Source organism: Hypomesus nipponensis, chromosome 22 (genome assembly GCF_054491055.1).
Source record: "Hypomesus nipponensis isolate SF chromosome 22, ASM5449105v1, whole genome shotgun sequence".
NCBI classification, from domain to species: Eukaryota; Metazoa; Chordata; class Actinopteri; order Osmeriformes; family Osmeridae; genus Hypomesus; species Hypomesus nipponensis.
Genome location: NC_140382.1, coordinates 17,906,161 through 17,923,726, shown reverse-complemented (window position 1 = coordinate 17,923,726; position 17,566 = coordinate 17,906,161). Strand labels below are relative to the sequence as shown.

Genomic DNA, 17,566 nt, shown 5'->3' with positions numbered 1-17,566 from the left:
ACCCGCCCCTGGCCCCTGGGGGAGGCGGGGTGGTGGGCGGTGAGCGGAGCCTTTGTGACATCTCCAAACATGTCACAGGAGCACATTTGACAACACAGTCCGGCCCTCTGCACCCAATCACAAGCTGCACAAGGACAAAGCAATTTTTCCCGTCAACCCCCTAACGCTGCTAGATAGCAGGGTGCACTTCTCTACAGGTGTTCTCTGCCGTGGAGTCGATCCTATTTCCATATCTGACATTCTCTTCGGACCTGAATCTGACCTTGAATCAACCATGGCTGCTCAAGTGTCCTGTAGACCTGTGTACAGCTACGCTCTGAGCGTCTTGCTGGTGCTGCTGCCTGGGGCAAGCCAGGCCAGTCCCATCATGGCCCCCCAGGACACTCGCCGCGGGCCTGGGGCGAGAGGGGTTTTGAACACCCCCCTCCTGGAGCAGGAGAGTGACCTGGATGTCCAGGACCTTTTGGGGCAGTTTCTGTCCACGTTTAACCTCACCGAGCTGGGGCCTTGGCCAAAACCTCGCGCCTCCCGCAAGGAGCCACCAGAATACATGCTGGAGCTGTACAACCGATTTGCCCACGATCGAACCACAGTGCCCTCAGCCAACATAATACGCAGTTTCAAGAATGAAGGTACAACTTTTTCTTTTGTAACACAATTTTTTTGTTGTTGTTAGGAGAAACAACACCAGAAGCTTCGTCATTTATTCATGACGTTGATTGTAAGTAAGGTAGTTATCATAAAGATACTTGGATTTTATTTGATCCAAGAAATTTGTTTTGTATTCAAGAAGGGTTGCTCTGCCTGGACATGAATTTCCGTACACAATTATGGTAATGAAATGCAATTAGTTTCCCCAAAATAGTTTTCTAATAGTTGCATAAATAGGCTTATGTTTTAGATAAATAAATTATGAGTTTTGAAATTTTTTGGGTTAGATTCCACCTTCTAACCATTCCTTTTAATCATTACAAAGGCTTATTTTTTTCTGTAGAGACATGATATGTCAACAAACAAAAATTCTAATTGAAAGTTAGACAACACAATTAATACAAATTCAATCAAAACTTATCTTTTAAATCTGTATGTAAATCCTATTCAGACCCCTATTGATATTTTAATTCCAGATTCCTCCCCCTACAGTGTGACTTCCATGGGTGTAAGGAGACACCCTCTGCTGTTCAACATCTCCATCCCCCCCCACGAACACGTCACCACCGCCCAACTCCGACTCTACACCCTGGTGCAGAGAGACCGCAGACGTTTTGCTGGCCTCGACCGCAAGGTTACGGTGTATAAAATACACAGCTTGGGGTTCTGGAGGGCACACGGGGGGGCAGGGAGGAGAGGGAAGGAGGAGGAGATCAGAGAGATGGAGGAGCTGGCCACCAGACGTGTCCGCGGCGAAGACGACGCCTGGGTGTCGTTTGATCTGACTCACGCCCTCCGTGCTTGGCGGAAGACGGATGGCACCACCCACAGGCTGGAGGTCCACATCGCCAGCCTGGAGCCTGAGCATGAGGAGACCCCTCAGAAGACCACAGACGGGGTGGAGAATGTGGCGGGCGTGGACACAGACCGGAGCTCCGAGGGGAAACGCAAGCCCGTCGTGATCGTGTTCTCGGACGATCAGAGCGTCCGCGAAGACAAGCGAGAGACCCAGCAGCTGATGGAACGCGACAACGACCTTCCTGCAAACCTAGACGTCAGCCAGCAGCCACTCAGGGCCGGTGACAACCGGAACGGTGGCGTCCCTGACAGTGAGGAGCAGGACAAACAAACGTCTCTAGCGCGGCTGCACTCCAACCTTATCTACGACACACCTCCCAGAGTCCGTCGCAATGTCAAGGGCGAGTCCTGCAAGAGGACGCCGCTCCGCGTGGAATTCAAGGACATTGGATGGGATTCCTGGGTCATCCAGCCCCTGGGCTACGACGCCTACGAGTGTAACGGCGTCTGCAACCCGCCCATGACCTCAGAGGTGTCGCCCACCAAGCACGCCATCGTCCAGACTCTTCTCAGCGTCCGCAGACCACAAATGGCCTCTCGAGCCTGCTGTGTACCGACAAAGCTGGAGCCCATATCACTGCTCTACGAGGACGGCGGAGTGGTCACATACAAGCACAAATATGAGGGCATGGTGGTGGCTGAATGTGGCTGTAGATAGTCCACACACCTGGGCCTGCAGCAGACACAGACTGTGGATTCATATGAAGACTGAGCAATTGTCAGTTCCACAATAAGGGCCATGTACCACAAACACATAACTATCCTTGCTTTGTAAGTTAACAATCAATAACTAAATAGCTGCTGTATCATATTTAGGGCATGGATCCTTTGTGTGGGCCCCAGAGAACGAAGGACAAGTTTGTGCATTTCATGATGTAAATTTGCTTTTGTATAGAAGTATTTAACATGGTATGAAAATTACTTAAAATGCTATTTAACATAGAGAACAAAGTTGCAGTCTTTGCATATTGTGTTGCAATAACTAGTTACTGTCTGATTTTTTTCTTTAAATCAAATCCTTTTATTGTCACTCCATCATATACACAAGTGCAACAGTGGGGGAAAGTCTTGGGTTCAGTTTCAAGCAGTGTAGCAGGGTGACAATAACACCATTACGCATCTGTTACACAACACCATGCACAATGTATACCTCAGAAATACATAACGCAGTACACACAAAAGGAGACTGATGACAATTTTTTTTTTAACTTACCGGTACTGCCTGTAATCCCAGATACGATTTGATGCAGTGAAGTATACAATAAGCTGAAAGGTTTTCTCTCCCTGTGCTAAGATGAAAGTGAAGGAGCAACCATTCACTTCAAAGACACCATATGGAGCATGACTTATATTCCTCCTCCTTTACTGTGTGTGGTTGGTGACGTACAGTTTGCTTGAGGGTCGATATTACTGTTAAACAACGGCAGAAGATACCCAAGAAATAAAATGGTCATCTGGTCTGAAGAGATGTGCTGCTTATAAGAGGCCTATCTAAAGCACATTAGAAATCCCTACGAACGTGTTTTAGGTATTTAAAACCACTCTCTGACACTCATTTCAATCTGGGTAATTGTGTACCATTTGTGCATAGCCAGGGCTCTCAAGTTTTATCAAAAGAGAAAGATACGAGAGCCCTATGTGTCGCTCTTCCTCGGGAGACGGGAAAACACTTTTCTTTACAGCTCTCAAAACATTCTCAATACTTAATTGTTGCTCATCAACTGGCTTGTATGGGATCCAAAATACCATCTCCAGCTACAAGACTATGCAGCCCATGTCATCTTAAGATTCATATACGCAAGTTCCCCTGACCTAAATGTCCTTCTTAACCATGTCATTTGGATTTTAGTAGCTACTAAAAAACACTTTCAAAACCCTTGCTTGTCAGGTTATTTCTCTCTGCCTCCAGCCCCTTTAGGCTTTCCTACTCTCCGCACCACCCCTCAAAGCCCCACATGCCAGGCCACCCCTCCCCCTTTATGCCACGGTGATAACGAGGTGTCTGGACCTGCTAACTCGTAGGCCGTCACTCAGGATGAGACGCCACTCGAAGTGGGCAGCAGTTGGGAGAGGGTGCTGTCAGATTCCTGGTCTTTGCACTCCGTTCAGCCTTCCACCTCGCTGCCCAACGGCGGCTGCTCCTGCCTGTGATCTTTATAGCCTACTTTCCTTTGTTGACGCGGACACACCGCTATCCTTATCAAGTCTGGGTCGAAGCTAAATGAAAAAAAAAAGAAGGAAAAAAAAAACCCCACACGCACAAAAAACGTCACATCATCACCCAGCTTTAGATGTCAACAGCCTGATAATGGCAACCCTAATGGAAAACCACAATGAAACTTTGACGTTTTTTTCGTCCGACGTTCATTGCCATGAATTCACCTACGTTTCTTTTTTTCTGTTGTAATGCCTCTCTATGAACTTTTGGCCTATTGTTTAGCAGTTAAAGTGGGTGACATGGAGGGTCGGCAGATGAGATTGCTCCAACAATCCCTCCATTCTTGTCTGTTTTCATTGCCTCGGGACTTCTGGTGAGAGTATGTGTTGAGAGTTAAGTGTCCAACCCATTATCGGTTTCCAACTGGACCACCAGACCGATGAAGTGAAGAGGATAGTGTTGTCTTTGGAACGTTACAACCGATGATTGTTTGAAAGTATGAGGTGCGAAGTGAACGCTGAAAGCACAAAATACACAACTGGAAAAGCCGTATTGTCGAAGAAACCACTTTTTCTAATGGGTTAAACCTTGTCTAGTGATGTGATGTATTTATAATTTTGGCTCCAAATTGTAGGGGTGGGCGGATCGATTTAAAGTAATCCTATTTGTATCAATACCAACATTGCTATCAGCATTGATCGATACTCGCGTGAAAAGATCGATAATTACGTTTACGTTTATCTTCAGTACACAACTCCCTTTACATCAGTGATTGTGCAAACACCGCTCCTCGTACTTCGCTCAAGCTCACTTTGCCCCTTCCCTGCTATGCTGTGAGTTGTTGCCGGCGTGCACATGCAGTACATGACTCAGCCAGCAGCAAACTGATGATGCACAATGGCAGAGGGAAAGAGAAGCTCAGCTTTTCAACTAATTAAAGGAAAAAATCTTTGAAGCATTCAATGAAAACGCAAATCAGAAGAATCAGAAATGTGTTTAATTGTCAAGTAAGTGTACACAAACAAGGAATTTACTTTGGTGGGCAGGTCCATACAATAAACATAAGTGTTACAATAATTACATATTAATTTTATATTTTCATTCAAATGTACATATTGGTGATTCATTGACTTCAAGTTGGAGGCATTGCTTTCCCCTACACAAAAGTAGGTCAGCTGCTTTTCAAAGTTAAAAAAAGTATCGGTATCGGCAATATTAGCCCTGTATTTACTTGGTATCGGATCGATACCAAATTTTGCAGAATCGCCCACCCCTACTACTCACGTCTATATCAATGCGACAGAGCATACATAAGGCACGGTATTGATCTTTTCTGCTCTTAGTGGCAAAGTGGAGTTTTGAACTCCACGTAGGTTTGAAGGAAATCTTTCTTTTTGGCTTCTGAAATCCTACGCGAGTGGTAAATTGCGACGGTGGGCAGGAAGGGTCAAAATGAGGACAAAAGAGCAAAAAGGAGGACACAAAACAGCGGTCCGGACAAAGGGCTGGAAAATCGGAATGTCCGGACGAAATCCAGGTGTAGCTGCAGGCAGTCATACATGCATACTGTACATGCATCAGTCATACAATCACAGCGAGGGGTCTGAGGAGAGAGGTCCGGTCTGAGGCAAGCAATACCTTAGTATTTCGGATGTTGCAATCAGAATTTGTTCGGCTCTGATTTATGCGATCTGAATTTCACTGTTCGAATTTGAGCGACCTGAATTTCTGATCGTTGAATTTTTGTATCAGATTTTTTTTTTACACTGAAATAAATTCATATTTACATTTTAAAGAGATTAAGTCAAAATTTGGTGGTAGGCCTATTTAAATTTCAATATTAAGTACTCAATGCATTTGAAATGCTTGAGAAACATCCCACGGGCCCAAACAAACAATGGCCATTGGTTAGATTTTTCTTAGATCCAATGTACATAGAGGACTGACTGTACTGAAATAAAAAAGTTGACTCACGTAAATCTACATTATTGCATGAAACGTACATTAAAATGGGAACCATTTTGCTTCAAAGTTATATACATATTTGTTTGCATTGAGGCGGTTTATTGTATGACGTCCATCTACTTTTCTGCTCTCTCTGAACCTGGGATGTAGATACCACACTTGTTTACTTTCTTTAGCAGTCGTGCTAACTCGTTAGCTATTTAGAGCTGTGCGCCAATACTAGTTACATATTATTTATACACGTTTTATTTATAGATAAACATTACATTTATTTATCCATCTAGATAAAAGCAATATACAGTTGTCCTTATTTCCTATCGATATACCATTTACTAGGTAATATCCAGAGACTGGGCTGGACTGGCAATCGAGCTAGCTCTAGCGTTTGTGGCTTTTCTCTCTTCGTCTGGGGAGCTACGGCTAACTGATCTGTGTGAGGGGAAATTGGGATAAGGTAAAGCTTACCTCAAATATTCCTTATTCAAGTACTTCTCTAGTAATATTTAGTTGTTGTTGATTTAATCAAATAAATGGTCGACAAAAACGAACGTAACTGTAATAGTTACAAAGCAAACAAGTTTTGAGTCGAGCTAGCTCTACTGTTGTCTAATTAGCTACGCCAGCTAGCTAGTTGCTTTGGGTTTCTGATAGGAGCAGAAAATCCAGAATTAGTAAACAATTGGTTAGCTAGCGTGTCAGTGGAACATGTCTGAAAGCTTACCTTTTTACTCTGTTTGCTCTTTATTCATTTTAGGTTCGAAATTACTTTATCATTACATATGCAGTCAGAAACTATTCACTAGCCTTTAACTCTGTGCAATAACCAAGCATAGGAATAGGATATTAGCTAACTAGTCGAAATAACTGATAATGAATTCATTTAGTATTCAGTTCACGACTTCAGTAATCACACCATAGATTGAATAGACGGCTTTTATTTAATCAGGGCTGGTAGCAGAGCCGAGCTCGATGGTAGAGGAAGCTGGTAGCAAAGCCTAACCTAATGCAATGAGGTACAGGCTGGTAGTGTGATGGTAGTGTAATGTGCTAAATGACTAAATGTAAATGTAAATGTGTCGTTCGTGACCGATTCGTTCATTTTGAAACGATCCAAAGACTCGTACCCGGCAGATGAACCAATCGTTCCTCCCAACCGTGTCTTCGGATCAATGATTCGTTCATCTGACAACCGGGTCTTCGGATCAATGATTCGTTCATCTGCCGGGTACGAGTTTTGGATCGTTTTTCACGTGACCTGAATAGGTTCAGAAGAGGTAACAGAAAGGATTTGTTTACTTTGTTCACTTGACCGATGACCATTTCAAATCATACAAACTGTCATGGTACATTATTTTAATCCAGGAATTTCTTTTAAAATAGTATCTGCAGGTTTACATGCACTAACATGAGAATATGATACGTGTTTGCAGTGGACGTATTTAGGCCAGGGAATACGCCCCCCCTCCCACCCCTTGAAATGAACGAATGACTCGATTTTGAACGTATGACTCATTTTACTGAACGAGATTCAAAGAACCGAATCAGTAAAATGATCCGAACTTCCCATCACTAGTTAGTTGATTAGTGGAGGAGGAGTCTTGGTTCGCTATCTTCCTCCCGAACTTTAGTTAGTTAATCAAACTCCCTTTATGAGTAATGAGACAAAAAAAAAATCTGAATTGAAATGAAGAACACCATGTTATATTAATTCACAGTGTTTACCTGACTATATGTTATTTTCCCTGCAGACTGCACTCTGTGACAGCATTGGATAGCCCTGTATCAAAAACCCGATGCCGTTCTCGCCCTAGTGTAATCCTGATATCGAGTTTATCAAGAGGGCCTTTCTGGCTTTTTAGACTCTTTTGGGAAATTGAGCTGGAAATCCTTTAACCTGTCGCAGTTGGGGCGAGCAGGATGTCGCTCACTAACACTCCCACCAGCAACGACGCATGCCTCAGCATCGTACACAGCCTCATGTGCCACCGGCAGGGCGGCGAGAGCGAGACCTTTGCCAAGCGGGCCATCGAGAGCCTGGTGAAGAAACTGAAAGAGAAGAAGGACGAGCTGGACTCGCTCATCACGGCCATCACCACCAACGGAGCGCACCCCAGCAAGTGTGTGACCATTCAACGAACCCTGGACGGGCGCCTGCAGGTATAGCTCACTGCTTGTGTTGGAGGTCTTAGAAACATCCAGCTGGTTAGTACAATACAACTTCCTACACATCTGCCTCTTCGAACTGAGGGGCCGCGTGTATTTTGGCCAGACGACCGGCGCCTTAACAACCGCTGTTGATTTGTTGTTCACAGGTCGCGGGGCGCAAGGGGTTTCCCCATGTGGTGTACGCACGACTGTGGCGCTGGCCAGATCTCCACAAGAACGAGCTGAAGCATGTGAAATACTGCCAGTTTGCGTTTGATCTCAAATGTGACAACGTGTGTGTCAACCCCTACCACTACGAGAGGGTTGTGTCACCAGGCATCGGTGAGTCGGAACTGCTGTTTAGCTGAACGGTGTCAGATGTGTTTCTGGCGTAAAAAAAAACATGAATCTGTTTATGTTTTCAGATCTCTCAGGACTGACTCTTTCAAGCTCAGGTACGGTACGCACTGCGTCATTCCCAAACGCTGTTCCACTGTGTCGATCCCACACACACTTGACAAGTTTAATAGGAGGCCATAGCTCAGTGGTTAGAGCACCTGGACTAGGTGCAGTTTCATCGGCGTATGTAAAGCCCTCTGTGACACAGCCAGCAAAAAGGGCTATAAGACTGCAGATAGAGATTGAAGATTGAAATCCCCCCCCTGTAGGCTACTGTACTGTTAGGGATCTAATGAATGACTGTGAATCTGCTGAATGAAGACATTCCTCTCGCCTTCCACCCGTTCTCGTCTCCCAGGCAACTTCACAGTCAAAGACGAGTTTGATTACGACAGCCAGCAGCCTCACACCAGCTCTGAGGTCCACCTCCCCACCGTCCAGCACCCCCCCTCCAGACCTCAAGGCTCCCAGGAGGCCTTCGGCAGTCCAACCCTGCGCCCCCCAGCCGAGGGCAGCGGCTCGGCCTCCACCTCGGCCTTCTCCAGCATCACCGCAGCTGGATCTTCAAGTGAGGTTTCCCCTCTCTCTCTCTCTGTGTCTGTCTGTCTCTCTCTCTCTCTCGCAAAAAATAGAGTTGTGACCCCTAGAATCGATTTGAATTGAATCGTGAGGTACCAGAAGATTCCCATCCTACTAACCACCCGTTGCCTAACCTAGCTGCCAGCCCAACTTATCCCCGCCCACAAAACAATTTGGTCGGGAAGTTGGGTCTGGGGGGGCACGTTTGGGGAAAAACTATGTCTTTGCAGGAGCTGTTCGGACCAATGAAATTGTCAGGGCGGGCTTTATACGATGATGGACAGATGATCAACAGTAACGTAATCAACAACGTCACCCAAAGAGCGCTTGGATTGAATTCGTTTAGACTAACTGTTACACGTCCTTCAACTGCCACCTGTGAAAAGACCACCCGTCAGTTGGCTGCTCCCAAACAAAGCTGTGATTCACGGAGGCTTTTGTGTGCAGGTTCTGCCCCCGACTGGACGAGGAACGGAAGCTTCCCGCCCACGGTGTCTCACCACCAGAACGGTCATCTGCAGCATCACCCTCCCATGACCCCCACAGGGCACTACTGTGAGTGCCCCCCCCCCCGCTACGCCTCGCAGGCCAGCGCTAAGAAGCATCCTGGGAATGGGGGGGAGGGGGATTTGATCCTCATCGAAGGGGTCCAAAGGGCGGAGACAACTTTTGTATTTTCTTTGCGTTTGTTTATATGGTCTATATGGGGTAGTCAGGTGGCTGAGCGGTTAGGGCATCGGGCTAGTAATCTGAAGGTTGCCAGTTCGATTCCCGGCCGGGGACATGACGTTGTGTCCTTGGGCAAGGCACTTCACCCTACTTGCCTCGGGGAAAATGTCCCTGTACTTACTGTAAGTCACTCTGGATTAAGAGTGTCTGCTAAATGTAAAATGTAAAAAAAAATATGGTAATAGACCTCAGGATGGCAATTTCAGTGGAAAGTTTAAAACTTGAAAAACATATACCCTTGTATTGAATAAGTTCTCCTTCTTGAGGCTTTAATGACAGTGTGCTGACCCTGGACTTGGCTTTCTCAATCTTCAGTTCCCCCCATTTAGATGTTGGTCTCAAATGTTTGGACTACTGGAGTAATGGTGTTATGTTATATGAATGCATCGATCAGTTATCAGAATAGCATTAAAGGAAGAAGATGTTAATGAGCTCCTACTCTGAAATATCCATAGTGCTAATGATGTGTTTCCATATCAACATGGGTTTGTTTTGATTAAACAACCCACGCTTCATGCAAACATTGCGGTGCTCTGAATGGCCACATATTAATGAGTCTCACCATTTCTCTCTGTAGGGCCTGTAGCCAATGAGATTGCATTCCAGCCTCCCATATCCAATCACCCAGGTGAGTGGGCCTAACTGGAAGTGGGATGTGAGTCCCTCTGGGTCTCTTTAAGAGCGTGTGTGTTTGTGTCAGTACAAGGTGTCAGTACGGTGTCGGGTGTTTCAGAAAACAAGTTAGTTGACTCAGAGTTGATAGAGACTCTGTGTAGGTGAGATAATAAAGTGTGTGTGTTTGTATATATATATATATATATATATATATATATATAGGTGGTTCGTGTTTTGTGTTCTCTCCCAGGGTGTCTGTTAGGACACAACTCGTAGACACGTCTTTCTCTTGTTGATTTATTACCCATTTAATTAGCCTGAGTTTTCCGATTTTGTATGTATGTATTTCAGAGTGTTTTTTAAAATCATGAACGCACCATTCTGCTGCATTAAAGATTGCTCACAACGAGAATAATAAAGAAAACTTAGTGCAGGTATTAGAGTAGAAGCCCAACTGTAATATCTGATATCTGTAACTGATAACTGATTGACTTCATCTGTGGGTGAGACTGGTAATCGTAGTCTGTCTCCTATTGGCTGATCCCACCACCCTTTCAAAGAGCCAGTTACTACTGCATCATACGCCGTGCAGCTAGCCTGCTAGCTAGCAGGTTTTATTCAACTAACCCAGAGTTTTTCCAGCTCTACTCTTCAACTAAAAGCTGCCCTCCGATTATGTCAGACATGGCGTGTCTGTAAGAGCTAGTTGATTTTGAAGCAAAAATACTCAGTGTGTGGAGTGTTGCTGTTTTCTCTGCAGAACCTTTTATCCGGACATGTTCTCAGTTTGAAACACGGATCATGTCATACAGTGCGCTACAATCATTTCTAATGGACTCATCACTGCCCCAGTGTCATTTAAAGACAATGTGCCTTTCATTCGTTATTCCCTTCCTCTGGGGGGGGGTCTGTTCCCTTCCTCTGGGGGGTCTGTTCCCTTCCTCAGGGGGGGTCTGTTCCGTTCCTCTGGGGGGTCTGTTCCCTTCCTCAGGGGGGTCTGTTCCCTTCCTCTGGGGGGTCTGTTCCCTTCCTCAGAGGGGGTCTGTTCCCTTCCTCTGGGGGGTCTGTTCCCTTCCTCTGGGGGGGTCTGTTCCCTTCCTCTGGGGGGGTCTGTTCCCTTCCTCTGGGGGGTCTGTTCCCTTCCTCTGGGGGTGGGCTAAAATTGATGTCAAATTTGAATATGTCCAGTAAGCACACATTTTGTGACTTGTAGCCTATGTATAAAAGCATGTACTTTCAATCAAATAGACAAAGTGCTCTGAAAATATAGGCTCTGAATGCTCTCTTATGAAGCTGAACATCACAATTGCTTGTATTTCAATTATACCTTACCGGTTATACCCAGCCCTACTTACTGGTTCAAAGTATTTTTGTGTTTTATGTTCTGTTGCCTCCCAAATGCGTTTTATGCATGTTGGATTGCACAAATGTCAAACTTGAATATTGGTTAATATTCCACATTAGCAGTTCCACTGTGTAAAAATGTCTTTTTTTTCCCCACCTGTTGCCATGCTGAAAAGTTATGTGTTCCATAGATGAGGTATTTTTATATCCTTCTGAGCCAGCTTTACTCTGGGTTCATCAAACTCAGAGTTGACTGAACAGTTCTTTACCACCTCTTCTGAAACCGTCTACCCTGAACCTTAAAAACTCAGTTGTGGCTCTGAATACGTCGACCCTGCTTTCTGAAATACATTACCAGGGCTCTGTAGGTGAGCACGACTCCTTTCACAAATACAATTAAATCAAAATGTATTTGTATAGTCTTTATATGCAAGCATGTAAGCTTCACAAATTTGTTCACTAGAGAAGAAAAAATGGAAGAAACCTTGGGAGGAGCAATTCAGTGAGGGATCTCATCCTCCAGAGACAGTTGGTGAGAGGTGCGGAACACAGGCTTAACATAGTCATACAGCAGGGAAGTGTCAATGGGCGTTAAAAAATAAACTAAATCTTGGGTTCAACTTGGGTCAGTTGGTAGTTGTCAGTATAAACAGTGGTAGCCACAGGGCTGGGGACTGATCGGCGCAGCATCACAGGTCGGGTTCACAGCAGATGAAGGGGTTGGAACGAACCTCTGCAGATGAAAAATACTATTATTATCTTTATAATAATTATAATTATTATGAGGAGGTGTGATCCTGTGGTTGATGCTACTTTAGCTCCTGAGTACTGGTGCTCCGTCGCCTACTTTGAGATGGACGTGCAGGTGGGGGAGACCTTCAAGGTGCCCTCCAGCTGCCCCGTGGTGACTGTGGACGGCTACGTGGACCCTTCAGGAGGAGACCGCTTCTGCCTGGGCCAGCTGAGCAACGTGCACCGGACGGAGAACATCGAGAGAGCCAGGTACGGAGCCTGCGGATCCACCGCCATTCCCCTCCCCACCCCTCCCCCTCCCCACCCTTCCCCCTCCCCACCCCTCCCCCTCCCCACCCTTCCCCCGCCAAAACAGCACGTGTAGAAAGTACGCCGGAGGGTTAAGGATGAGAGTAAAGGGCCTCGTACCGGTTCTGTGTTTGCGGCAGAAGCAATCGATACTGCAGGGAGCAAACACAATCCATTGTTCACTTTCTTAAGGCCCTTCTGATGACGTCGAGACCTTTCCCCTCGCAGGCTCCACATCGGGAAGGGCGTGCAGCTGGAGTGCAAGGGGGAGGGGGACGTGTGGGTGCGTTGCCTTAGCGACCACGCCGTGTTTGTGCAGAGCTACTACCTGGACAGGGAGGCTGGCCGCGCCCCCGGAGACGCCGTGCACAAGATCTACCCCTCAGCCGACATCAAGGTAGGTAGGAGGGAAGAGGGGAGGTAGGGAGGGGAGCACAAGATCTACCCCTCAGCATACATCAAGTTAGGAGGGAGGGGACCGGGGGGGAGGGGGAGGTAGGGAGGGGAGCACAAGATCTACCCTTCTGCCTATATCAGTGCAACATGACCATCAATACTACATGGCACCGTGTGTACAGTGCAACATGACCATCAATACTACATGGCACCGTGTGTACAGTGCAACATGACCATCAATACTACATGGCACTGTGTGTACAGTGCAACATGACCATCAATACTACATGGCACTGTGTGTACAGTGCAACATGACCATCAATACTACATGGCACCGTGTGTACAGTGCAACAAATCATATTTTTGCACTCATATCCTAAGTGCTTTTTCTCAATTTATATTCTATAACACAGTATTACCAGTGCCCTCCCCAAATGTACAACTTATTTATGATAGATTTGGATTATTTATCATAGGTTTAGATGGTCTCGGCTCGGAAACTGAAAGATTAGCAGGATCAAAGAATTCCAATGTCCTTCTACTTGTTACATATTCAAATAAATGTGAAACTTCCCATAAATCCAGGATTGTGGCTGTGCCTCAGGTTGCTTCCCTGCCTCGCCGTACCTCCCCCCTGCCTCACTTAACCCTCCTCTCCTCCCTGGAGCAGGTGTTTGATCTGAGGCAGTGTCACCGGCAGATGCAGCAGCAGGCGGCCACAGCGCAGGCTGCGGCGGCTGCCCAGGCTGCGGCGGTGGTCGGGAACATCCCCGGGCCTGGCTCCGTGGGGGGCATTGCCCCCGCCATCAGTGAGTACCCTCCCTCCCTCCCTCCCTCCCTCCCTCCCTCCCTCCCTCCCTCCCTCCCTCCCTCCCTCCCTCCCTCCCTCCCTCCCTCCCTCCCTCCCTCCCTCCCTCCCTCCCTCCCTCCCTCCCTCCCTCCCTCCCTCCCTCCCTCCCCCCCCCCACCAGTCATGTTCCATGATATTTTGCCTCACATCTGCCAGTCGAGTGCGCTGAACACTGAGTTGCGTCCGCCCTCAGGTTCACTAAGCCAATGCTTTCTTTGAAGGACATTTCCAAATATGTTAAAGGTACAGGAGAAAGTCAAGGGTCTGAAGCGCTAGTTTTATTTATCCTTGTTTCGGTGGTTAGAGATAATCATCGGTGTACTTAAGAGCTATGACTCATCCATCCTCTTTCTAAAGTTGGTCTGCCTCCTACGCCACCTTGTGACAGGTGTCTTTTCTGTTCTTGTGACCGTCACCTCCGAGGAAGGTGGTGCTTTATGTTAGCTGGAAGGGTTTTTATGTTTCTGCAACTGAGCTTCCATGGGGCGCCTCCCTCCACAAAGATACGCCCCCTCCCCCCCGCCTCTCTCTGTTTCTTCTTTCTGAAAATCTTCTCTGAGACCGGAGAAGCATTTCGTCCTTGTCACACCTGGTCTCCTAACAGCCGGTCCTCAGCCTTGGGGCTCAGGGCTGCTCCTGGTGACCCCACCATGACTCCTGCTTCACTGACCCTCAGATCTTCTTCCCCCATTTGAACCTGGTCTCTGAACTGGAGATTTCTGAAGGCAATCCTGAGTTCTGTCTCTGTGTGAACTCCCCTTTATGAAGAAGGCTCAGACAAACCTGTTTGTCTTCCAATCCCTTCAGCGGGACTTTTATGACATCTTACTATAAAGGCAGGAATCTTTGTCTTCCTGTGGCTTGATTATCGAGAACCGGGCACTGAATGATGCATTGCCTCCTCTGAACCAGGCCTAGCCTGGGTCTCCCTTCCCCCGGGCCCCTCTGGTCTGGTGCCACCCTGGTCCTCCACTCCCCCCCTTTGGGAAGATATTTCTTCCCTTCATGCAAATACTTCACGTCTCACTAAATCAGCAGATGTTCCTATCCAAAGAGGATAGTGAATGTAGTGAGCACAGTAGAAAACTAAGGATCTCAAGTTTACTGTTCAACAATGTTTTGGTGGCAAGGAATGGGCCATTTTTTGTGTAATTTTTTATTATTATTCAGGCATTGCAACAAAAATGCAATCCCAAGTTTCTCAGCTCTTGCTGTGATGAAGTGTCATCTTGACTGCAGCTCGGTCACATCGCTTGTCTTACAGGGATGGGTTCTGACAAAGTGTTTGGGTCGACAAAGTGCTCTCACTGTGGGTTTGCTCACTTCAGGAAACCACTTGGAGGCTTGAAGTTGAATGCTGTTCACTCCTGCTGAGGAAACAGAGTGAGGGAGGAACTGTGCCTCGGTCAGCGTGAGGAGTCATAAGTATTGATGTGGAAAAGTCCAAAAAATAATAATTAAGTAAAAAAATACAAATGAAAAATCCACGGTAGACGTTGCCACGGCAATGGCGCCTGGAGTTGTCGACGGGGGTTCCGCTCCATTAATAGATCTGTGGAGACGGGGGACTAGAAGCTGCTGTATTAAATCAGACAATTGGATGTTTTCTATATATTTATTTCTTTTTTCTCTATAAGCAATTATGTTCCTGTGAGGTGGAACTGTGGAGCTGGGGTTCTGCTCTGCCGAAGTCCCAGACGTTCAGGGCTGGCCTGTCACACGAAACAAACCACCTCATCGTCCCCTACCCTCTAAAGCAGGGCTCTTCCACCCTGATCCTCAGGAAACCCCTGTCCTGCATGTTCTAGATGTTTCCCAGCTCCAATACACCTAAATGGTCATTATCAGGCTTCTCCAAAGCTTTATAACGACTCGTTCGTTACAAGATTTAGTGACTCACTTAGGCTTTATTACCTGTTTTAAATAACGCTTAGTTCCATCACCTGTACCCAGAGTATTAACACAAGTCGTCCCCCCAGGCCTGTCTGCAGCGGCGGGGATAGGAGTGGACGACCTGCGCAGGCTGTGCATCCTGAGGATGAGCTTTGTGAAGGGCTGGGGGCCAGACTACCCCCGGCAGAGCATCAAGGAGACGCCCTGCTGGATCGAGATCCACCTCCACCGGGCCCTGCAGCTGCTGGACGAGGTGCTGCACACCATGCCCATCGCTGACCCCCAGCCCCTGGACTAGCCTGACAAGCCTACCCTACCCTGAAACCATGAACCCAGCCTCTACCCTACCCTGAAACCATGGACCCAGCCTCTACCCTACCCTGAAATCATGGACCCAGCCTCTACCCTACCCTGAAACCATTGACACAGCCTCTACCCTACCCTGAAACCATGGACACAGCCTCTTCCCTACCCTGAAACCATGGACCCAGCCTCTACCCTACCCTGAAACCATGGACACAGCCTCTTCCCTACCCTGAAACCATGGACACAGCCTCTTCCCTACCCTGAAACCATGGACCCAGCCTCTACCCTACCCTGAAACCATGGACCCAGCCTCTACCCTACCCTGAAACCATTGACACAGCCTCTACCCTACCCTGAAACCATGGACCCAGCCTCTACCCTACCCTGAAACCATGGACACAGCCTCTACCCTACCCTGAAACCATGGACACAGCCTCTTCCCTACCCTGAAATCATGGACCCAGCCTCTACCCTACCCTGAAACCATGGACCCAGCCTCTTCCCTACCCTGAAATCATGGACCCAGCCTCTACCCTACCCTGAAACCATGGACCCAGCCTCTACCCTACCCAGCTCAGTGGGATCTTTGGAGAAGAGGGCACCTGAACCACTGCTTAGCTTCAGAAGAGGAACAGAGGGTTTTACCCCAGCTCACTGCAGTGTCACAGTCTCCCTACAGCGTCCAATCCAGATGCATCGAGGATTGGCGGTTTGTGAATTTTACGACGGTCGACCTTGAGTTGTTTTGAAGGGGTTTTAAGTCTGTCGCGACCGTGGATTACTATGTTCAAAATGGTTTTAGAGATGACGTACAGCTATTGGCCAGGTTTCGTTAAGAAGCTCTTAACGCTAAGAGCTTCTTAGGAGCATTCTAAGAGCACTCTAGAACACTCTTAAAACGTTCCTAAGAAGCTCTTAGCGTTAAGAGCTTCTTAATGAATCTGGGAAATCCGGCCATTGTTGGGGTTATGAGCTTAATGGGTGCACTCTGGTGATTCTGTCATTCACTGGATGCCTACTGGTCTGACCTTGACTAGCCTTCCCTAATGAACTCCACCACCCACAACCTCCAACCCTTTCCTACCACCTACATTAATGGTCAAGACATCCCTGAGTAATGAATTGAAAGGTTTTGAAAAATGTCTACCACCACTTGGAACAATTTTGATTGTTAATTTTTAGATTAGATGTGAGGTAGGATTTTTAAGATGGTGTACTGACACCAGGTTTAAGGTTACAGACTATCAGATCAGGTTAGTATTATAAAGACTGAATGCTTCGTTGCTGGTTGATATCAATAAATCCAAACATACTTTTGGCGTTTGGCTCTATGTTGACAGTTTTCAAATAACAACTTTTTTGTACTTTTTACTATATTTCCAATGACTAACCCTAAAAAACTATTGTTCTGAAAATATATGTATTTAAAAATGTGGTAAAATGTGTGCTTGACCATGCTTGTACATTGCTATACCTCATTCAACTATTACCCACAATTTATTAAAATAAATTCAGAATATTGTTTGCCAAAACGCCATGTTTTCTTTTAAAATGATCTCCTTGTGGTCTCAAAGATAACTGTGACAAACATGCCTATAGTGGCAGTCTAATGACAAAACAGCTGGCAAGACTTTTCA

The 17,566-nt window shown here is 46.7% G+C and overlaps 2 protein-coding genes across 2 annotated transcripts; both read left to right on the top strand.

Moving 5' to 3' along the window:
- The first annotated feature begins 274 nt into the window (after positions 1-274).
- Positions 275-2,167, top strand: LOC146236981 (bone morphogenetic protein 10-like). The gene is made up of 2 exons (XM_084687377.1): positions 275-632; positions 1,128-2,167. Exons 1-2 carry the CDS (start codon positions 275-277, stop codon positions 2,165-2,167), a joined length of 1,398 nt encoding a protein of 465 aa, XP_084543503.1.
- Positions 2,168-5,736: 3,569 nt separating this feature from the next.
- Positions 5,737-17,461, top strand: LOC146236980 (SMAD family member 4-like). The gene is made up of 11 exons (XM_084687654.1): positions 5,737-6,086; positions 7,381-7,789; positions 7,945-8,119; positions 8,203-8,232; positions 8,535-8,744; positions 9,203-9,310; positions 10,062-10,112; positions 12,262-12,445; positions 12,713-12,881; positions 13,551-13,689; positions 15,710-17,461. The coding sequence occupies exons 2-11, from the start codon at positions 7,550-7,552 to the stop codon at positions 15,919-15,921; spliced, it is 1,518 nt and encodes a 505-aa protein (XP_084543780.1). The 5' UTR covers positions 5,737-6,086; positions 7,381-7,549; the 3' UTR covers positions 15,922-17,461.
- Positions 17,462-17,566: the final 105 nt, after the last annotated feature.